This window comes from Mya arenaria, chromosome 13 (genome assembly GCF_026914265.1).
Source record: "Mya arenaria isolate MELC-2E11 chromosome 13, ASM2691426v1".
Classification (NCBI taxonomy): domain Eukaryota; kingdom Metazoa; phylum Mollusca; class Bivalvia; order Myida; family Myidae; genus Mya; species Mya arenaria.
Window position 1 is genome coordinate 14,232,704 of NC_069134.1, and position 17,608 is coordinate 14,250,311.

The window sequence follows — 17,608 nt, forward strand, 5'->3', positions numbered from 1 at the left end:
TCATGCCCTATGATGATAGCTGAAGATATATTGTCAGTTGCGTACTGAGTATGTGATGTGAACCTGCGCGAGCATCGATAAACATTCGAAGTTTTTGAAACTTTAAAGACGTAACTTTCGATCCATCGTATCATTATTTTTTATTATTTTTTTGGTCAAATTCATAAGTATGTTTCGGAAACGTTTTTAATCCTCGAAAACATATAACAGTACACTTTTTAATTGAGTCAAAAGATTGGCTTTCAACTTAGTGTTACTGCTAGCGCCGAGTCTCCTCAGTTTAATATGGAAAAGGGGCTGTGCATAGAATAAACACTTTAAACGGTTAGTAGTCGTTTTGACATATTTCTTATCGGTTTATTGTTGTATTATCAACAAAGTTGTGTTCTCTCGGGGTTTTTTTAATGGAAAGTCACACAATCAGGAGATACTTGTTTTATAAGAATAAAGCAGGCAGCACTCTTGTTGGATTTTTTGGGTCTAAATTTTACCGTGACAGTTCTTGGAAAAGTTATAATTTTAAACGCCGCGTAATTTGGTGATACATGTCTTTGGAAGTGATTTCAGGTGAGGTTGTCGTCTTTTTCTGCAGTCTACCCCCCCCCCCGCAATACCCCCTCCCCCCTCACGTCGGTTTCACTCAAGTATGTAATCCAGACAGTTGGAAATCATCTGCTTTCTAAATTCCCCTGCAGGAGGCTGAGGAGCTGGAGCGTCAGGGGCAGCGGCCGCCGCTCCAATATTTCGAGGAGCGGCGAAAATTAATTTTGTCTTTTTTTATGAATAAAGTAACTATATTTATGAAAGACTGTTGCGGTCCTTAATGCAATTAAATGTACACGGTCATATAACCTGCGCCTGGTGTAGGAAAACAGAATACTACATGTACATCATAGATAATCCGTAACGCCACCGGCCTCTTCTCAAGTTTATAGTTAGGAGCCACAGATATAGACTGGAGAAATGAAACTCTATCAATTAGTCAGAGATGTGGTACAACTCTAGATGGCATTAACCGCTGATTTCGCGGCAATTTTTGGTACAGAATTATTAATTTGGCAATGCTATCCCATCAACGAAATCATCGGAGAGTAAAAATCCCTCCTTTGGCTTCAACATTTTGTTTATGTCACATTTGTGGATGTGACGAAGTTACGCCATTATAGGGCGCGGCCAAACCTATAAAATAAACAACACCAACAACAGCAACATGAGTCTCAGAATATTGGCCATAATTGTAAAACATGACCGTGAATTGCTCAAGATGACACTCATAAAAGACACTCGTCATTAGGATGTTGGGTGGTTGTGTAAGTCTTCGATTCTCGCACTCGGGCAAGGCCCATTCGGCGATTGCTCCGATTCGACTGTTAGTCATATTAAGTTTTTGGAGCATAGTGCACAGACAGAGTATAACCCTGGTATAGCACTGTCACATGGTACCCCCATTTTTTAAACGTCACTCCCGGAAGACTTGCAATTAATAAATTCTAGTGTCTTATATTCTACCATCAAAGGTAAGAATGTTGGTGGGAAAACACATAAATCGGTGTCTTAGGATGTATTTTACATACATGTAGTACATTTAACTGAGTAATTTGACAATAAATTTAATCTGGGACCAGTAATCTTACCGTCACAGATTTAATTCACGTCTTTTACCCGATGTCATGAACGTCTTTTTTAAAACAAGATTCCTGTAAAAAGTCTTCAGAATGTTACCATATAATGTCTGCCAGCTATTCCGTGAACCAGGTATAGTTTGCCATCTTTGTTCAACACAAAAAAAATACGGCACATGGATGTGTAACTTTGTCAGTGTTTTGAAGTATACCTGAAATGCAAATGCAAAGAGCGAAAAAAAAACGTGCAAAATTGTCACAAGAGTTTGGATACCAACAGTTGCTTAAATATCGTTTCCAGTAATGCACCAGATCGCACCAATTATTAAAAATATTTGTAGAATTTTCCCTGGGACAACCCAGACCCCGACTAAAACGGAGGGGAACTCCCGCTCCCAAACCCACTCTCTTTCGCGGCCCAAATACAATTGCGTTCATACGCGCCTGAAACTGTATAAGAAAGTATTTTATATTTGCAAGATTATTACTCACAATCTAAAACCACGATTTAAGGTGTAACGATAATAGTTATGAAAGGGGAAGTAATTGCGGTTGGACTTTATGCCTGCAGATGCTGAAACTGTTGTGTGCTATGGCTATTTTGCGTAATATACGACATAAAATCTTTATGACAGTAGGTGCGATTTTTCCATTTCTATTTTTTTTAAACTACTCTTTGTGATAAGCTAATTTTACTCATGACATATATTATTTAAAATGAAACAGTTGTATGTATGACTCTCCGAATTATCATTAATCTAGCATGTGTACGAAACGGAAAATAATTGCATTTGTTAATGAAGTACATTTCGGATACTAACATTCGGACTATGATAGTCATAATGATTTAAGATAGTCATAGTGATTCATTATTTGATTGATAATATAGTCCATTTTCCGTCTTATAAGGAACGTCTAACACCCATTATGTTTGGCTAGGTCTTAAGCAATGTGGTTAAAATGCAGTGACAAAACCTGTATTCAGGTTTAACTATAACAGTGTTTAAGGGATTCAGTTCACTACAAGTCACAAAAAGGGGGGATTGCAGTGCCAGCCATTTAAGCCAGCTTATGTGTGAACTGTAACTGCATCATCCTTCTTTTATAGCTTCATTATTTTAATAATAAATGCAATCATTAATGCAATTCGTGAGCAATTTTCACTTTCAGTAGAGTCATCCCGGTCACCCTCTTCTTGAAGGAACCCATACTTTGTTTTGATGGGGTAGTGCTATTTAGCATATAAATGAGGGCAGACTGGACAACACTGGTTCTCAACAGGGAGGGATTTATTCTTATCTTCCTCAACTACGTATTCTTCTCCCTTATAGTTCTCAGGTAAAAGCAAAATATTTGTAAAGTCTTAGTAGCAATGTGCCTGAATTGGGCTCTAGCTTTAGGGTTCCCTCTGCTGATCGCCATTGTCATCATTTGTGATAAATTTGCACAACTGGCGACAATTTCATTTTCAAATTTGGCGATTGGCAACACCTTTTTTTATATTTTATTATATATCTAAATGACATAAGTAGTGCACTAAGTTGCCTCTATGATAATTGTTTCAGTCTCATCAGATATCAGGCATGCCGCTTTTGTGACATATCTGATAATTAGGTTAATTAATTCAGAAATTTATGGCTTTCGGTATCCTATAATGATTATGGCTCTTAGTCTAAGTAGCAAAAGTGAGACAATGGTTCTTTGCCATCTAATAGCCAGATCAAATGCTTCTGACCTGCGATAATTATTTCGAAAACAAGTTAAGAGGGCATGAATTTTACAGTAATGATGCAAAGTGAAGGAATAAACAAGTACTTTTGATTCTTGTATTAACAATCTTACCAATGTCAATAAAGAATGAATATGTATTTGTATGACAATGTGCTAACAACATGTGATATTTATACAGTAAAATGTATAATGTTATTGCCACAAATAAATGCTAATTAATGTTATTTATACTATTTGAATGATTAAAATGTTAACAGTAACTTGTTGCTTTTAATTGGATTCACACCCCAGTTTGCTTCAAGTTTGTAGCAAAAGTAATTCTCAAAAGAGGTTCTTAAAAAGCATACTACTTTAAAAGCAATTGTGTCCAGTAAATAAATATTGCATCATTAAATAAGTACAAAAATGTGTCATTAAAGTACATATATTAATCACAATTGTTGGTTTACTGAGTTTTTTCCAATATTTTACGCTTACTTCAGTTGCCTGTTGTTCCTGCTGTTGTTAGCCCACTCGTCATCACCTCCCTGGAGTTTGACCACCTCACTGACCATCCTCGCCTTCACCTTTGTAATGGTCAACATGATACTTGCTGACTACGTCGTTCAAACTATCCACACAAAGAGGGACTTTAAGAACTTCCTTTAATGGATGGTGACATGAATAGTATTGTTTATGGCGGAACAAGTGTGCAGTGATCAAATAAAAAAAACATTGTTGAGTGTTCATATGAATTATTGATCTAATAGCACTGCACTGGCCAGTAAGTAAAGTTGTAGATCATTTTTATATTTTTTCTATGGTGCTTTCTCGTGAAAATCAAAATATTTCAGACTCCTGTACTCACAAGCTATATCATTGTGACATACACAGCCTTGCTCAAGACTAAAGACTAATCAAATATAGAACAGTTGGCATACATTTAATGAAAGCAATGTCTTAAGTGCATTTTGATTGGAGGTTGATTGAAATGTAAGCAAGTAACTGAATAATGTCAAGTGGAAATACAGATGGAGTGTTAAGACATGATGCAGCTGATCATGGTGTTCTGGAGATTAAGACAGAAATCGACAACCCTGCTGTAACACCATCCAGTCCTAGCTCTAAATATTCAAAATCTGAGCTTATCAGGATTAACTTGGATCATTGTCCATTCCAAGGACTTGCATTGTCATTCTGGGACAACATTCTTGGCCCTCGCACTAGACATGTATGGAATATAAGTAATGAAAAGCCTCTTAAGTCAGACTTGCTTTCACTCATTACAAGTCAGGTTCTCAGCTGTGAGATTTGCCGAGACCCGTTCAAGAGTGATATTGACTTTAAGTTTTATAACCTTCCTTATAAGGATGTGGTTGTTCCTGCTTTTGTGTTCTCAGCAAAGGGATCAAATGGGATATCTGTTCATTCCCTGTATGTCGTCATTCCAATATCGGGGCTCAAGTTTTACCTTAAAATACATGAGGTTCTGCAGAGCTGCTTACAGAGGCTGATCAGGAAATTACGGGTCATTCTTGACAAGGTTAGCGATTTTATTTCATTATGAAACTGTTGACTAGTTAAATAGTTATTAATAGCAATATTAAACAATTGACTCTTGTCCTGTATTTGGTCACTTTTTTGCTGTTAATTTTGATATCATATATTACTGCTAACCAATTATGAAAGTATGAAAGTATTCTACAGAACCCATTTGAGATGTGTATGAGTGTGTTCGGCAAGTACCTCTCCGACTGTGTTCAGGTCCTGTCTCGACTAAACAGCTCTTCGCTAGCCAGGAATGTCTCGGTCAGTATATACATATAAATGCTGGTAACTTATTTATGAGATGAGTGAAACAGATTTTTGTTGGACGAGGTTAGATAACTCCATTTTATTCTTTACACAGATTATGGCCCATGATTGACTATGGAACTTAGGTTAAAGTTTTAGGGCAGGTTGGGATATTTATTAATAACTTCTATATCCTTTGTTCAATTGACTTAATACTTCACACAGTTGTCCAGGACCATCACACAATGAGGTTACATAACCCCATATTATCCTTAATACAAGTTATGGCCCCTGATTGACTTAGGTTAAAGTTTTAGGGCAGGTTAAAGTTTTAGGGCAAGTTAGGATTTTCACTTAAAACTCCAATACCATTCATTCAATTGACCTAATACTTCACACAGTTGTTCAGAGCCATCACATAATGAGGTTAGATAACTCCATATTATCTTTTATACAGATTATGGCCCCTGATTGACTATGGAACTTAGGTTAAAGTTTTAGGGCCGGTTGGGATATTTATTAATTGCTTCTATACCCTTCATTCAATTGACTTAATACTTCACACAATTGTTCAGGACTGTTACCCAATGAGGTTACATAACTTCATATCCTTAATACAAGTTATGGCCTCTGATTGAATTAGATTAAAGTTTTAGGCAAGTAAAAGTTAAGGGCAAGTTGGGATTTTAATAAAAAAACTTCTATACCGTTCATTAAATGCACTTTATAAAATTCAAAATTATTTACGACCATCTTACAACAAGAAACATAACTCCATTTTAACCCTAAATACAAATTATGGCCCTTGATTTTTTTATTTTTTTTTATTTCTTTTGAAAGGCATATTTGTATATTCTTAACCACATTTTCATAATGGGAAATCAAGTTATTTGAATGACTTGCATCATTGTTCGGGCTGGTGGGAGGGCAGCATCAAAGTCACCTTATGTATCAAATAATTTTAGTTAGGTTTGACATAAAGAGACCAAACTTGGTAATATTACATCGTTATTGTATTCACTTCTAAGTCAAAGCGGCGTAGTCGAGCGCGCTGTCTTACGACGGCTGTTGTTATTAATCAATGTGCCAGTGCATAAAACTTTGATGTCATTTCTACTGCAGAATTTTTATACACTGTATTATGTAAAAATTAAGAGTCGTTGTTAAATTGCAGTTTTAAATGCATTCTAAAGTCCTCTCAGAATTGCCCAGAATGCAGAAATTTTCATTGATTATGAAAATGTTATGGGCCTAGTCTGGGAACATCCCTAGCTGGCCGCCGCCAGTATCTTTTCCTTTTGGGCTAGTTCACTTGAAATTAATTGCAAATAATGCTCAATAAGTACGCCAGTGTTGCAAGAGGGGTACCATGATTAGAAAGACTTGTGGACTTCAACTGAATCCCTTAAGAAGCATAAGTTTCTGAGCAAAGATAGGCTATATGTTCATCAAAATTTATGAAAAGTTTCAATAATAATTTATATGCTACTACTGCTGTTGCTTTCTGCCCTTAAAATCCCTACTTTTTAGCCTATTTTTTTAAATTGATAGCACTTAAAAGACTGCACAGTGTAAAATGGATAATTCCTGAAAATAAGGTATGTTTCATTATATTAAATCCATCAAAATAAATGGTCAAATTGAGTGTTTATTCGCTCCTTATTTTTAAAGAAATCTCCCCAAAAAAACCTTCAAGGTAATTTGCTAAATATCAACCTTTATAAAACCTTTATTACATCAAGGCCTGGTAGGAGGCATGCAAATTACAAGAACTTAGCAATGTTTTAATGACACCTCTCCTCACAGGCACACACTCAAGTGAACTACCCTTTATGTCGATAGCAAGACATGTAAAGTGGCCTCCTTCGAAAACATACTTGAAAATGAACTTCTTTTCATCATGTTATCAAAATAAAGATTAAATGTACACCTTAACCATTAAAGTGACATATATTGTATCTGAAGCTTTTAGACACGGCCTTCAGCCCTGGTCATGTCCTGGAGCGTGACTTTTTGGCCCGGTGTGTAGCCTCCCATCTCATGACATTTGGAAGGAGTCTCGTCATTGGAGAAACTGCGGAGAGGATCAATTTGGTAATTTACAAGTTTTAGATCTGAAAATAACGTCAACCATATTATGTAAGTTTTGTGGAATGGATTGTAAATCTCAGATCAGTAACATTTTGTATCTGGTTTTGATTTTTTTTGGTTTCATTTCCTGTCTAGTTCATTTTTTTAACAGATACTAGTCCATAACCAATATCTGTAATCGTTGAGTCTAAGTTTCATTTGAAGAAACTGCAAAACATTATAATATTATATTGATTAATTGAATTCTTATTTACTTCATTCATCATTACAACGCTATTGTATTTCTAGGTTTTAAACACCCTGTCAATGTTCAACAGTGAGAGTGAGCGGCACTGCTCCCTGCCATACTGTGTGAAGGACCCGCAGCTTTATCACCACGACCTCTACTTACAGGGGCTTGTCAAGGTTTCTGTAGAAATTCTGAAATTGGATGTTTATTCACACAAAATAGGAAGACAGTTAAGGAGCCTCTCTACTGATATATATGTAGACATAATTAATGGAAAAGCAATATTTCACAATGATGATTTAAGCAAAATAAAAGGATAGATACAACTCTATTATTTTTATGTCTCTGACAGTTTCTGTTCATTCTTCGTGAAAATAATATTGACTCCATAAGGCTTAAAAGCTGTTGTGGATATTGTTGAAATAATGCACTTTTTTATGTAAATTTATTTTTCACTATTAGGAGGACAAGCATTCGGTGTTGCCTATGACAGAGATTACTGCAAGTCGCTACCCAACTACCATCATAGATCTGACGAGCCGTGAGGTGAAACAGACCCAGTCTTACAGTGAACATGTCCTTCACAGGTACATGTGCTTATTCTTTCAGCACCTCAATGGATATCCTCAGCACTTGATCATGTACCACTGGACGTTTAACAGGCAAAATTATGTTTATGCAAAGGCATTAGGTTTCTTTTAGATTTAATATATTTAATCCTGGAAAGCTCAGTTGGAAGTGCCCCTGACGTGGGCACAACATTTTATTATTAAAGTTATAATCTCACTTATACCACGATATTCTATTATAAAACTAATTATCTCACCTATTCCACTAAATCTTATTATAAAAGTTATAAAGTTATAATCTCACCTATACCACTAAATCTTATTATAAAAGATATAATCTCACCTATTCCACAAAATCTTATTATAACAGTTATAATCTCACCTATTCCACAAAATCTTATTATAACAGTTATAATCTCACCTATTCCACAAAATCTTATTATAAAAGTTATAATCTCACCTATTCCATAAAATCTTGTTATAAAACTAATTATCTCACCTATTCCACTAAATCTTATAAGAAAAGTTATAATCTCACCTATTCCACAAAATCTTATTAGAAAAGTTATAATCTCACCTATTCCACAAAATCTTATTAGAAAAGTTATAATCTCACCTATTCCACAAAATCTTATTAGAAAAGTTATAATCTCACCTATTCCACAAAATCTTATTAGAAAAGTTATAATCTCACCTATTCCACAAAATCTTATTATAAAAGTTATAATCTCACCTATACCACAAAATTCTTTTTATATTTGTTATAATATTACCTACACCACAAAATGTATAAATACCATGTACTTATATTCTTTTAAAACAATTATTTGTCAGTACAGATCATGAATAAACTCGGTCTGGCTTGGAATGCATCAGTAGTTCTAGAGATGGGCTGAAATTCGAGACAAGTGTTGGGAATAGGACAAAAAATTTGATAATCGGGAATGCAAACCAATCAATGATCAATTAATTACTGACTTCATTTGTACATGAATAAACAGCTTCATCTTAGCTTATTGGCTATAGAAAAAGTGACCTTAAGACTTCTTGTTAGATATTGTTGGTATATCCATATCTGATTTTTGGAGAAAAGTAGTTTTTAAACAAAGGAAAGTGGAATAAATGTGTGTTACCATTACAGAAAAACAGCCTTTATTACAGATATGAATTTTAATATTCAATTATGACCAAAAAAAGAAATTAAATCACTCTCTTTGCCAACTTTTCGGTCATTTTTTGATTGTTAAGACTTAGTGAATAAATCTGTTCTACATGATGGTCTAGTACATTTTTGAGTGAAAACTTTGAAAGGTTAACTTGAACATTTATCAATTTTTAATAAAATAACTGGGCTTGATGCAAATCTGTGTCTACAAAATGATAAATATTATATGTTTCTGTATTCATGCAGGTTTGAGACCTTGAAGAATGAGCTGATATGTCTGCAGTATGGCCACTTTGATGAATTAGTTGTGTTAGACCAGTAAGTTAAACTCATTTTAGTAGTTTCGGTTAATGTTTAAAAAAGGTCACACATTTGAAAGGATATTTAAAGCGCTAAGATTCAATATTTTTTCATTATGTTTGGACATTCGCAATACAACAGCATACCGGTACATTCAAACACTTCATCTTATCTGCATTGTATGTATCCACATGTGCTAATTCAAAATTTCATCATTGTCTATGTACGAGAAATGTGACCATAAATCATAACTAGAAGTAGTTCCCTGAACTTGTTGTTTCAGGGACTTGCATTCCAGCTCTGCGTATCCTGACACCCTGGTGCAAATTTTGGTGAAAGAGGTGGGTATTAAACCGCTCAATGTTCTCTTTATGTGTGTTAATGCATGTTAGACCCATATCTATGGCTGGCCCCACAATTATGCCACAACTGTGTACAATCTCTGAAACGTGGCTAATTTATTCCACAACTGGCTGATCCCTAATTCCTCCCACACCTTTGGCTGAAAATGATGTCACTAATCTTTTACCTGATGTCATCTGATAATCAAAATAACATACATGCTGTTGGACTAAAGTATTGATTTACTAAATAGGGAAAAGCATCTATCATAGTTCATTAATTATTGGGGTGGTTTTCTTGCCAAAGATAATCTGATTTTAACCATGGTCGAAACGTTTCAACACTCAAACAAAAAACAGTAACAAGCAAACATAAATCGTACAGTAACTACACCCCTGTAACTATTATGAAAAATAAAATAAAAATTCTTTGTTAACTTGTTTAAGCTGCTACCCCCACCAACTGCTGACAACTGCTGACCCTGTTTAAATAGGATGGCCATGGTGGTGGGTCTGGCAAAAGTTTTGGGGTTTGCCATATACATCTGTCTTACATGTATTAAATGTGTTATCTGTATCTTCATACACCTATGCAAAAATTGAGACAAAATATAACAGATTTGACTTCTTATCATTAGATGAAAGTAAAAAACGTAAACAATTTCACATATTTGATTTCGATATAAGTGACTATGACTTCTGACAGTCAGTATTTGACTTTTTTTCAAAGACATGGCAAAATGATTGATATCATATGCTAAGCGCATGATTGTAAAAAAAGCTGTCCTAACTTGACCTTTGAAACTAAACTTCGATATTTTCCTTACAGCTGTTTGAGTTACGTTCTGTGTGCTGGGTGCGGGAAGCGTTTATCTCCCAGTTTGTACGTATGCTAAACAAGAGGGCCCAGTGTCTCATTGCTGCGGTCAAGGCTGAGGGGTAAGGGTGTTGCACATGAAATTGTTGAAATTTGGATAAGCCTGTATTTTTTGGCTTTTAAAACTGTAAAATGCCAGTTTTACAATCCAGCCTGGTAGCTTATGCAGTATTTTATTTGCCTATTATTGTAACAATGGAAACTTTTCACTGAAAATTTAGTTTTAAATAAAACCATTGGACATTGATTTTATACATTAGTTTTCATGTTTTTAGTTTCAATTTTCAATTATATTGATCACTAATGCTTCTGGACTAGATTTTCAATCCATAGTCACAAGTCACAAGTAAGTGAAAAAATGAAGACAACAATAAAAAACCTCCGTCTTCAAAAATAACTAAAAGGAATATAATATATATATATATATATATTCCTTTATAAATGTATAAGAATTGGATAAAATATATAATCATTTGGAAAAATTCATAACCTGGAAAGATAGCGGCAGGTTTGAGAATTAGATTTTAAAGTAAATCTTCAGCAATGAAATACTGTAAACTAGCAGCAATTGAAATTCACAAATATCACTAGAAGAGGATGTTGCAGGATAACCTGAATATGGATCTGCACACATTGCATTATGTCATTGCTATCTATCTATAGTATATACCAAGTTTCATTTAAATAATTTTAGAACATTTAGGATTATGGTTTTGTACACTGCACTTCTCTCATTGCCATCTATTTCTTTACCAAGTTTTATTTCAATCCCATCTGTAGCTTAGAAGTTTTTCTCTGGACAAGGGTGTGGCATATAGCTGGACAAAGCAGGGACTATATGATCTTCCTTCAGGGAGCATAAAAATGAAATAATAAAATTAACAAAAATATGCTTTGATGAAAATACCAACACAAAGGATTTCTTAAAAATGATGATTGGTAGTAAAACAAATCAATTATTATATTTATGCCCCCCTTCGAAGAATAGGGGTATATTGCTTTGCACAGGCATGTCGGTATGTCGGTCGGTCCGTCGGTAGACCAAAGCTTGTCCGAGTGATAACTCAACAATTCCTGGACGTATGGTCATCAAACTTCACATGAAGGTTGGGCCTGACCAGTAGATGAACCCTATTGATTTTGGGGGTCATCGGGTCAAAGGTCAAGGTCACAGTGACCTTTAATGGTATTTTTTTTAAAGCTTGTCCGAGTGATAACTCAACAATGCCTGCACCCATGGCCCTCAAACTTGACATGGAGGTTGGGCCTGACCAGTAGATGACCCCTATTGTTTTTGGGGATCATCAGGTTAAAGGTCAAGGTCACAGTGACCTTGAATGGTAAAAGGTTGTCCGAGTGATAACGTGACAATGCCTGCACCCATGGCCCTCAAACTTGACTTGGGGGTTGGGCCTGACGAGTAGCTGACCCCTATTGTTTTTTTGGGCTCAATGGGTCAAAGGTCAAGGTTACAGTGACCTTGAATGGTAAAAGGTTGTTCGAGTGATAACTCAACAATGCCTGCACCCATGGCCCTCAAACTTGACTTGGAGGTTGGGCCTGACCAGTCGATGACCCCTATTGTTTTGGGGGGTCATTGGGCCAAAGGTCAAGGTCACAGTGACCTTGAATGGTAAAAGGTTGTCCGATTGATAACTCAACAATGCCTGCACCCATGGCCCTCAAACTTGACTTGGAGAATTGGCCTGACCAGGAGATGACCCCTATGGTTTTGGGGGTCATCTGGCCAAAGGTCAAGGTCACAGTGACCTGGAATGGTAAAAGGTTGTCCGAGTGATAACTCGACAATGCCTGCACCCATGACCCTCAAACTTGACTTGGAGGTTGGGCCTGGCCAGAAGAAGGTCCCTATTGATTTAAGGGGTCATTGGGCCAAAGGTCAAGGTCACAGTGACCTGGAATGGTAAAAGGTTATCCGAGTGATAACTTGACAATGGCTGCACCCATGGCCCTCAAACTTGATTTGGAGGTTGAGCCTGGCCAGAAGATTGTCCCTATTAATTTTAGGGGTCATTGGGCCAAAGGTCAAGGTCACAGTGACCTTGAATGATAAAAGGTTGTCCAAGTGATAACTCAACAATGCCTGCACCCATGGCCCTCAAACTTGACATGGAGGTTGGGCCTGACCAGTAGATGACCCCTATTGATTTTAGGGGTCAAAGGTCAAGGTCACAGTGACCTTGAAAGCAAACTCGACAATTCTTGGACCTATGGTCATCAAACTTGACATGAAGGTTGGGCCTGCCCAGTAGATGACCCCTATCGACTTTGGGGGTCATCAGGCCAAGGTCAATGTCACAGTAACCTTTAACGCAAAAAGTTATCAAATCTTCCCCCACTGATATCTTAACAATGCCTGAACCTATGATCATTAAATTTGACATGGATGTTAAGCCTGACCAGTAGATCACCCTTATTGATTTTAGGATTCATAGAGCCAAAGGTCAAGGTCACAGTGAACTTGAATGGTAAAGGTTGTCCGAGTGATAACTCAACAATGCCTGAACCCATGGCCTTCAAACTTGACTTGGAGTTGCATCTGACTTGTAGATGACCCCTTATGATTTAAGGGGTCATCGGGTCAAAGGTCAAGGTCACAGTGACCTTGAACGAAAAAAACTTGTCTTGTGATAACTTGACAATGCCTGCACCCATGGCCCTCAAACTTGACATTTAGGTTTCAGGTGACCAGCTGATGACTCTGGATTTTGAGTTCATAGAGTCAAAGGTCATGACGGTCATATCACACTTTATCCTCACACTTTAATGGTCATAATCTTAAAACAGCAACAAAACAGCTGTCATTTCGGTCCATGCACATTTCATTCAATTGTCCATATAATCCTGACAACATGGCGCTCAGGGGGGGGCATAATGTTTGACAAACATCTCTTGTTTTGTTGTGTTTTACCCAATTTTAATTACTTGATGCATAGTTCGCTCATAACTTTTCAACTTCCAGTGATGAGAGCCATGGTACAGTTAAACCACAGACGCTAAAGAAGATACGCCAGGATTTAAACCTGCACGCAGAGGGCGACTTCTGTATTGTCTTGGCAACCGCAGAAAAACTGAAACCTGGAATCTACTGTCTCCTGAAACCACACAGGAGAAACGAGAGAGAGTTCAATAAAGCAGTGGAGATTTTGTAGCCATAAAATTGTATTTGTTTCTTGTTTGCTCTGAATCATCATTTTATATTTATTCTGATTTATAATGCTTAATTCTTCAACAAATGATGATCACCCCTGGTGGGTTTTTACATTGACCTGCCCAAGTGCAAATAAGCACTGCTCACTTACTCTTATTACTCAGACTTCATGGCTGTTGAACTGCCTATGTGCTCATTATGAACTTCATAGTTTGGTTCTGAGTTGGAAGATTATTTTTTTAAATTATTGAATTAATGTCAAGCTGAAGGAAGTAGTTACTGTATGCCATTTATGTTTTGCCTACATGGTTTCATTTTTATCTGTTCATTCTATTGATGTTGGTCACACGTATTGGTTAATTATTATGGAGAGCTGAGTATATGCACATAAAACTATAGGTGGTCATGTGCAGACAGTAACTTTCTTATGGATGAGGGGATTTTGAAATAACATAGCACAGATGTTGAGCACATTAAGGCGACAAGTCAGGTGCAACACACAGGCCCTTAGCTCTGAAAGTGTTGCATTCAAGTTATGATTTTTAGCTCGACTATTCGAAGAATATGGAGAGCTATACTACTCACCCAAGCGTCGGCGTCACACCTTGGTTAAGGTTTTGCGTGCAAGCACACATAGGTTAATATCTCAGCAACTACTTGAGGTATTGCATTGAGACTTTATACAGTGGTACTCAACCATCAAACCTACTTAATTAACCAAGTTAGATAACTCTAGTTTGCATTTAATGCAAATAATTGCCCCTTATTATTCGACTGAATAACTCACCGAATACATCATGTATTGCATTGAATCTTTACACACGGCTCCCAACCATTTAACCTTCTTCTTTAATCAAGTAAGATAATTCTATCTTTCATATTATATAATTTTTGCTCCTTTCTTATGCAACTTAGAAATTCTGGTTAGGGTCTTGCATGTTAGCACACATAGGATAATATCTCAGCAACTACTTGATGTATTGCATTGAGACTTTATACAGTGGTATTCAACCATCCAACGTAATTGAATAACCAAGATAGATAACTGTATTTTGCAAATAATGGCCCTTTATTATTAGACTTAAAAATTCTGGTTGAAATTTTCCATGTAGCCACATTTATGTTAACATCTCAGCACATCATTTATTGCATTGAAATCTAATCTAACAGTGATCCAAGCATGTTTCGCCAAAACTTTTCAATCCTTACACTTAAAAGTTGCGGAATAGTCGAGCGCGCTGTCTCTGACAGCTCTTGTTTTTATTATGTTCCTACCACTTAGTTCATAACCCACCCACACATATTTATGGTAGCTCTTCCTGAAAATATGCATGTTCCACTTATATGTCTTACTCTTTGGGGCATTCATAACTTACAGTGACAGCTCTTTATAAAACTTTCATATTTTTTTTGTTTCTTTGCATGTTATAAAATGGCTGTAGCCGTTGAACCCGCAATGCCTGCAAAGAATTTACACAATGTTAAAGCTTTAGAGATGTGTTTATATACCAGTATGTGATATAATGTAAGAAGTTGGACAGGTGATACTGTTGTTGTTTGCATTTTAATGCAAAACTAGGACTCATATCTGTGTAGTGCAAATTACAAACTTTTTTTCTTATTTTATGAATTTGTATATGTTTGTGAATATGCACACAACTGATCTTAAACTAGTTAACTGTTGTGCTGTTTATGTTTTCATTTTGTCTACTTTTCATGCCCCCGAAGGTGGGCATATTAAAATCGCACCGTCCGTCCGTCCGTCCGGCTCTGTAACTTTCCCTTGTATGGACAGATTTTAAAAAAACTTGACACATGTGTTCTTCATACCAAGACGACATGTCGCGTGCAAGACCAATGTCCCTACCTCAAAGGTCAAGGTCACACTTAGTGTTTATTCACAATGGAGTGCTGCATATAAGGACATAGAGTATAGGTTGTCGTGTCAGGGCTGTTACTTTCCCTTGTATGGACAGATTTTAAAATCACTTGCTACATGTGTTCCACATACCAAGACAACGTGTCGTGTGCAAGACCCATGTCCCTACCTCTAAGGTGAAAGATACACTGTGTTTATTCACAAGGGAATTCTGAATATAAGGACATAACAGTGTAGGTTGTCAAGTATGGGTGGTATTTTTTTATGTTCAGAGGCAATTTAAAATAACTTGCCATATGTATTTGACACGTAAAGGCAAGATCAACTTTTCATGTACTGACCTTGTTCGTAGGTCACATTCGGGGGCATTCGTCACATACTGTGACAGCTCTTGTTTAACTAGTAATGTACAGTTATTGTTATGGTATAAACTACAAAAGAGTCAATGTATGAAGGTATCTGATGTAATCTCGTCTGGGTAATACCGCTACATTTTGGGACTCTCCCATATAAGTTTGTATCACTTGAAAGGGAATCGCTTACTGATTAGTAAAATTAAGTCATTGCAGGTTGTATTGTTGTTCTTTTTTCCATCTGAATTGGGATGTGAAATGATTTATTTTGCAATCCTACCAGGCAACAAATCTTATTTGTAATATTCTTTCAGTATAGGTTAACACATTATTTCTCTTCTCATTACAAAGTTTCAGGTGATACCATAATATGGGGCTACCAGGCATTCAAAATTACCATATTTTTCCATTATATACTTTTACGGCTTAGTTTGTCTTGTCTGTGATAAAATAAACTCTTATATTATAGATACTATATATCCTTTCAAACTCCTGTATGTACCTATATGTATAAAATGCATTTGCGTTTGTCAAAGTTGGATTAACGACTAGAATCAGATGACATGTTGTTGTAGCCTTTAGTAACAACAACTTACTGCTGTACCAACAATGTAATAGTAAATGGTAATATTGTTCTCACATTGCAATTTTTAAAAAAAGATGGTATGATGTTGTTTGGTGAGGAGATGTTGTATGGTGAGGAGATGTTGTATGGTGAGGAGATGTTGTGTGGAGAGATGTTGTATGGTGAGGAGATGTTGAATGGTGAGGAGATGTTGTATGGTGAGGAGATGTTGTACGATGAGGAGATGTTGAACGGTGAGGAGATGTTGTATGGTGAGGAGATGTTGTGTGGTGAGGAGATGTTGTATGTTGAGGAGATGTTGTATGGTGAGGAGATGTTGTATGGTGAGGAGATGTTGAGTGGTGAGGAGATGTTGAGTGGTGAGGAGATGTTGTGTGGTGAGGAGATGTTGTGTGGTGAGGAGATGTTGAATGGTGAGGAGATGTTGAATGGTGAGGAGATGTTGTATGGTGAGGATGTTGTATGGTGAGGACATGTTGTAAGGTGAGGAGATGTTGAATGGTGAGGAGATGTTGTATGGAGAGGAGATGTTGAATGGTGAGGAGATGATGTATGGTGAGGAGATGTTGAATGGTGAGGAGATGTTGAATGGTGAGGAGATGTTGTATGGTGAGGAGATGTTGAATGGTGAGGAGATGTTGTGTGAGGAGATGTTGTATGGTGAGGAGATGTTGAATGGTGAGGAGATGTTGTATGGTGAGGAGATGTTGTATGGTGAGGAGATGTTGAATGGTGAGGAGATGTTGTATGGTGAGGAGATGTTGTATGGTGAGGAGATGTTGAATGGTGAGGAGATGTTGTGTGGTGAGGAGATGTTGAATGGTGAGGAGATACTCGGGCCACACTCATTGCCATCTTGAATCTGAGTTTCAGTCTCAGGCTCAGGTTTCTTGAATGTTTCAAAATATCTATAATAAAAC

At 36.6% G+C, this 17,608-nt stretch overlaps 2 protein-coding genes across 2 annotated transcripts; one reads left to right on the plus strand and one right to left on the minus strand.

Annotated features, from left to right (window-relative positions):
* Positions 1–2,226: 2,226 nt before the first annotated feature.
* LOC128213607 (guanine nucleotide exchange factor C9orf72-like) lies at positions 2,227–16,570 on the plus strand. The gene is made up of 11 exons (XM_052919508.1): positions 2,227–2,256; positions 2,793–2,960; positions 3,836–4,875; positions 5,040–5,141; positions 7,092–7,220; positions 7,506–7,622; positions 7,909–8,033; positions 9,427–9,498; positions 9,764–9,821; positions 10,651–10,760; positions 13,682–16,570. The coding sequence occupies exons 3-11, from the start codon at positions 4,345–4,347 to the stop codon at positions 13,869–13,871; spliced, it is 1,434 nt and encodes a 477-aa protein (XP_052775468.1). The 5' UTR covers positions 2,227–2,256; positions 2,793–2,960; positions 3,836–4,344; the 3' UTR covers positions 13,872–16,570.
* A 124-nt stretch (positions 16,571–16,694) lies between these two features.
* On the minus strand, positions 16,695–17,543 carry LOC128215052 (uncharacterized histidine-rich protein DDB_G0274557-like). The gene has a single exon (XM_052921781.1). The coding sequence runs from the start codon at positions 17,541–17,543 to the stop codon at positions 16,695–16,697; it is 849 nt and encodes a 282-aa protein (XP_052777741.1).
* Between the last annotated feature and the right edge of the window lie 65 nt (positions 17,544–17,608).

What these genes read in the sequence shown, in the direction of transcription:
- LOC128213607 (XM_052919508.1), top strand. Translation starts at nt 4,345, where the DNA reads ATGTCAAGTGGAAATACAGATGGAGTGTTAAGACATGATGCAGCTGAT. An exon ending in ACTTACAGGGGCTTGTCAAG is followed by an intron (nt 7,623 to 7,908) that starts GTTTCTGTAGAA and finishes TTTCACTATTAG; the next exon opens with GAGGACAAGCATTCGGTGTT. An exon ending in GAATTAGTTGTGTTAGACCA is followed by an intron (nt 9,499 to 9,763) that starts GTAAGTTAAACT and finishes TTGTTGTTTCAG; the next exon opens with GGACTTGCATTCCAGCTCTG.
- LOC128215052 (XM_052921781.1), bottom strand. Translation starts at nt 17,543, where the DNA reads ATGGCAATGAGTGTGGCCCGAGTATCTCCTCACCATTCAACATCTCCT.